Source organism: Loa loa (assembly GCF_000183805.2).
Source record: "Loa loa unplaced genomic scaffold supercont3.58, whole genome shotgun sequence".
Classification (NCBI taxonomy): Eukaryota; Metazoa; Nematoda; class Chromadorea; order Rhabditida; family Onchocercidae; genus Loa; species Loa loa.
The window spans coordinates 174445-177390 of NW_018108238.1; the positions used below are offsets into that span (position 1 = coordinate 174445).

General features: G+C 34.5%; 1 protein-coding gene across 1 annotated transcript in view; it reads right to left on the minus strand.

Moving 5' to 3' along the window:
- Nucleotides 1-2946, minus strand: part of LOAG_17289 (IPLA-3 protein) — a 4634-nt gene that overhangs the window by 1266 nt on the left and 422 nt on the right. Inside the window, exons 2-7 of the mRNA XM_020449949.1 lie at nt 2191-2444; nt 1848-2042; nt 1357-1538; nt 979-1133; nt 599-716; nt 192-274 (exon numbers count right to left, since the gene is read on the minus strand). Of these exons, the coding sequence (XP_020306445.1) occupies nt 192-274; nt 599-716; nt 979-1133; nt 1357-1538; nt 1848-2042; nt 2191-2442 (985 nt within the window). The 5' untranslated portion in view covers nt 2443-2444. The remainder of the gene's footprint in view (nt 1-191; nt 275-598; nt 717-978; nt 1134-1356; nt 1539-1847; nt 2043-2190; nt 2445-2946) is intronic.

The following is a 2946-nucleotide window of genomic DNA, read 5'->3' on the forward strand; positions in this document are numbered from 1 at the left end:
ATATATATATATATATATATATATATATATATATATATATATATATATATATATATATATATATATATACATATATGTATACATAGATTATAGATATATATGTATATATAGGATTCTTCTGAGTCATAATTTGAAAACATATAATTACTGAACATTTTTGCAATTAAAAAAAAACGAAAATGAATTGCTACCATTCTGCATCGACTGCGGTAATTGAGTGGACTCTGTTGTCAGAACAGCATCAATATATCGCTCAATTTTTCCGTTCACACAACTGAAATAAATGGGAAATGCAAGCCATTGCATTTTTTGCTAATTTAACATCTCGACAAAAGATTACTAAAAAAGAAAACCAAGTTTGATGTAAAACGCATTAAATGTGAGTTGCAAAGCAAAAGCAATATTTGTTTTTCGGAAAATGTGGCCCCGTGACTTAGACTAGATTACTGAGCACAACTTTCATGGATATACAAATAGAAAAATGAGGATTTTCTGATGGAAAGTCGAAATCTGTATTATAAATGCACTTCAGGCGAGAAGAAGAGTCCGCAACCCGGAAACCATTTAATGAATGAGGACTTGCGGACTTTAACAGAACCTTTCTTGGCATATCGCCGAATTCGATGATATTCCAGCATCAACTACTTTACTTATTTGATTCAACTTGGTCGATAAATCAGTTTTTACCGAAAAGCAAACTGCATTTGATGTGAATCCTGAAAATGAGAATAAATTGCCACAAACAAAAAGCCTTCCAGCAATCGAAAGAATTCAAAATTCAGCAAATTAAACAAATGAATCTAAACTTCATGCGTGAAAAATTTTTCCCATTTCGTTAATTAATTTTAAAAAAACAGGTATTTTTCACGACACATTGATAAACTGAATATGAAACACATGAATAAATAGGTTTGTTATTCTTTATTATTATTATTCGCAGAGTTTCAGCTCGAAATATCATTGTTCTCCTCTACTTACCATTATTAACAAGAAATTTCAAGGCATCATTGAAACCACTACGGCACATGGATATGCATTCTTCAACAGACGGAGGAAAAAGACATAAAGCAGCACGATACAAATTACTCGCTGTTAATCGAATAGAAGTTCCAGCAAAATTCCATTCAAACAAGCTAAAATTAAAAGCGAATGTCATGTTCTTGAAATGAAGCAGCTGGAAAAAAACCTCAATGTGTTATCAAAATTCGACATTTTCCAATGCCAGTCCATCTTAAGTCAGGTTACGGTTCTAATGGTCAATCTGAGTTCCTAGCGGATCTAGTGTAGTCAGGAATAATGGAAACCAATTTCAGTGTAACAGGTTCTAGTTAAACAATTTAGTACAAAGATATTAACCTTGCACTTTCCTCATCTGTCGGGCAAATGTCAGATTCACCCGAAAATGGCGAAACTGTAATGGTATCAATATCAGTAATCGGTTGATTATCACTAGCACCACCATCAATGTAAATTTCCCCTCGAAATGTTGGATAAATAAAGCCGCCGTATACCGGAATGAAACAGCTACAACAAATTGCCTGCAATGACCATCGTGCACAGAAATTTTTCTTATCCATTTAAATTTCCATCCCTGTCATCCATATTTTACAGCAAAAAATGCTGAATATTCTTAACTGCTATAGCAAACTCATTTCCACTCCCTGATTGTAAAAGTTTTTTACTTGTTTATTCATTATTTAAGATTAATCTAACAGGAACACCAAAACATGGACATATGTATATTTCACGGCAAGCCAAATAAATAAAGTACACATCATAATGTGACTATTTAGTCTGCTATCAGTGAATGTCATGAAGTGAAATAAAATGAATAAAGAAAAAAATACATCGATGAGTTCATCTTTGGTGCGAAACTCATCCAATACCACATTTTCCATATCACAGAAACGAGTTACAGAAATCCTCAATCGACCAGTGCAAAGCTCATGAGCGTCACTGGGTAAAATAGAATTCAATTTCATTCGCACCAATTTCATCAAGTCGAAATCTCGATTTAGAGCACCAAATGTGTATGACCTTGCCTAAAAATGATTAAACATGACAATGACAGCAGGTCAAGAGCATTAGTTCAATTTCTAAAAACTGAATATGCCTTACTTTGAAAAGATAGTGTTTTTTGACGGATGTCTTAATCATTACAGTAGAAGAAAAAATTTCTGGTGTGCTTACTTCAGAGACGACGCTGAGGAAGAAGCTCGTAGCTTGGGAAATACATACATTACAGATAACACTGGCGGCGATGATAGAACCGGCAGAGGCACCGGAAATTTGGTTTTGCAACAGCTGCGGGACATGTTCTTTGATAGCTGCGCATACACCAGCATGATATATACATAGGAACCCGCATCCGGAAAGCGACAAAGACGCCTTATAAACGCGTCCCCGATCGGCATTTACAATCCGCACACAGGATGCAGGCATTCCTGAATTCAAGCTTTCTACGAAGATTTTACTTTAGACGTCAATAGCTATATGTCAATAGCTCAAAAACCTTTAAATTATATATAGTGAAGGATAAGACAACTGACTTATTTCCTCAGCTCCTTTCTCCGACCTTCCTCCTCTCATCCCAATAACCATTAATGCCACTATTCGAAAATAAAGGTTACCTGGAAGTGAAAAAAGAATGCCCTAAAATTAAAAAAAAGTTCACCTGTCGATGAAGCGAAATCAACCGTGAAAGCAACCTCAACAGTCCATCCGTGAAGATTGGGAATGGACAAAGTGAAACTTGCGGATCGGTCTTTTATATTTTGACTGCGACTGCTAGATTAATATGGACAGGGAGGAGTGAAGACTTTATTTCCGCTATTAGGAATGCTTATTTATTTTTAAAAAATTTGACAAAATATTGATTACGCTGAATATAGTAATAGTTAAAGAAAGAAAGGATTTAATTTAATTTGAATCACTGAATCATCATTG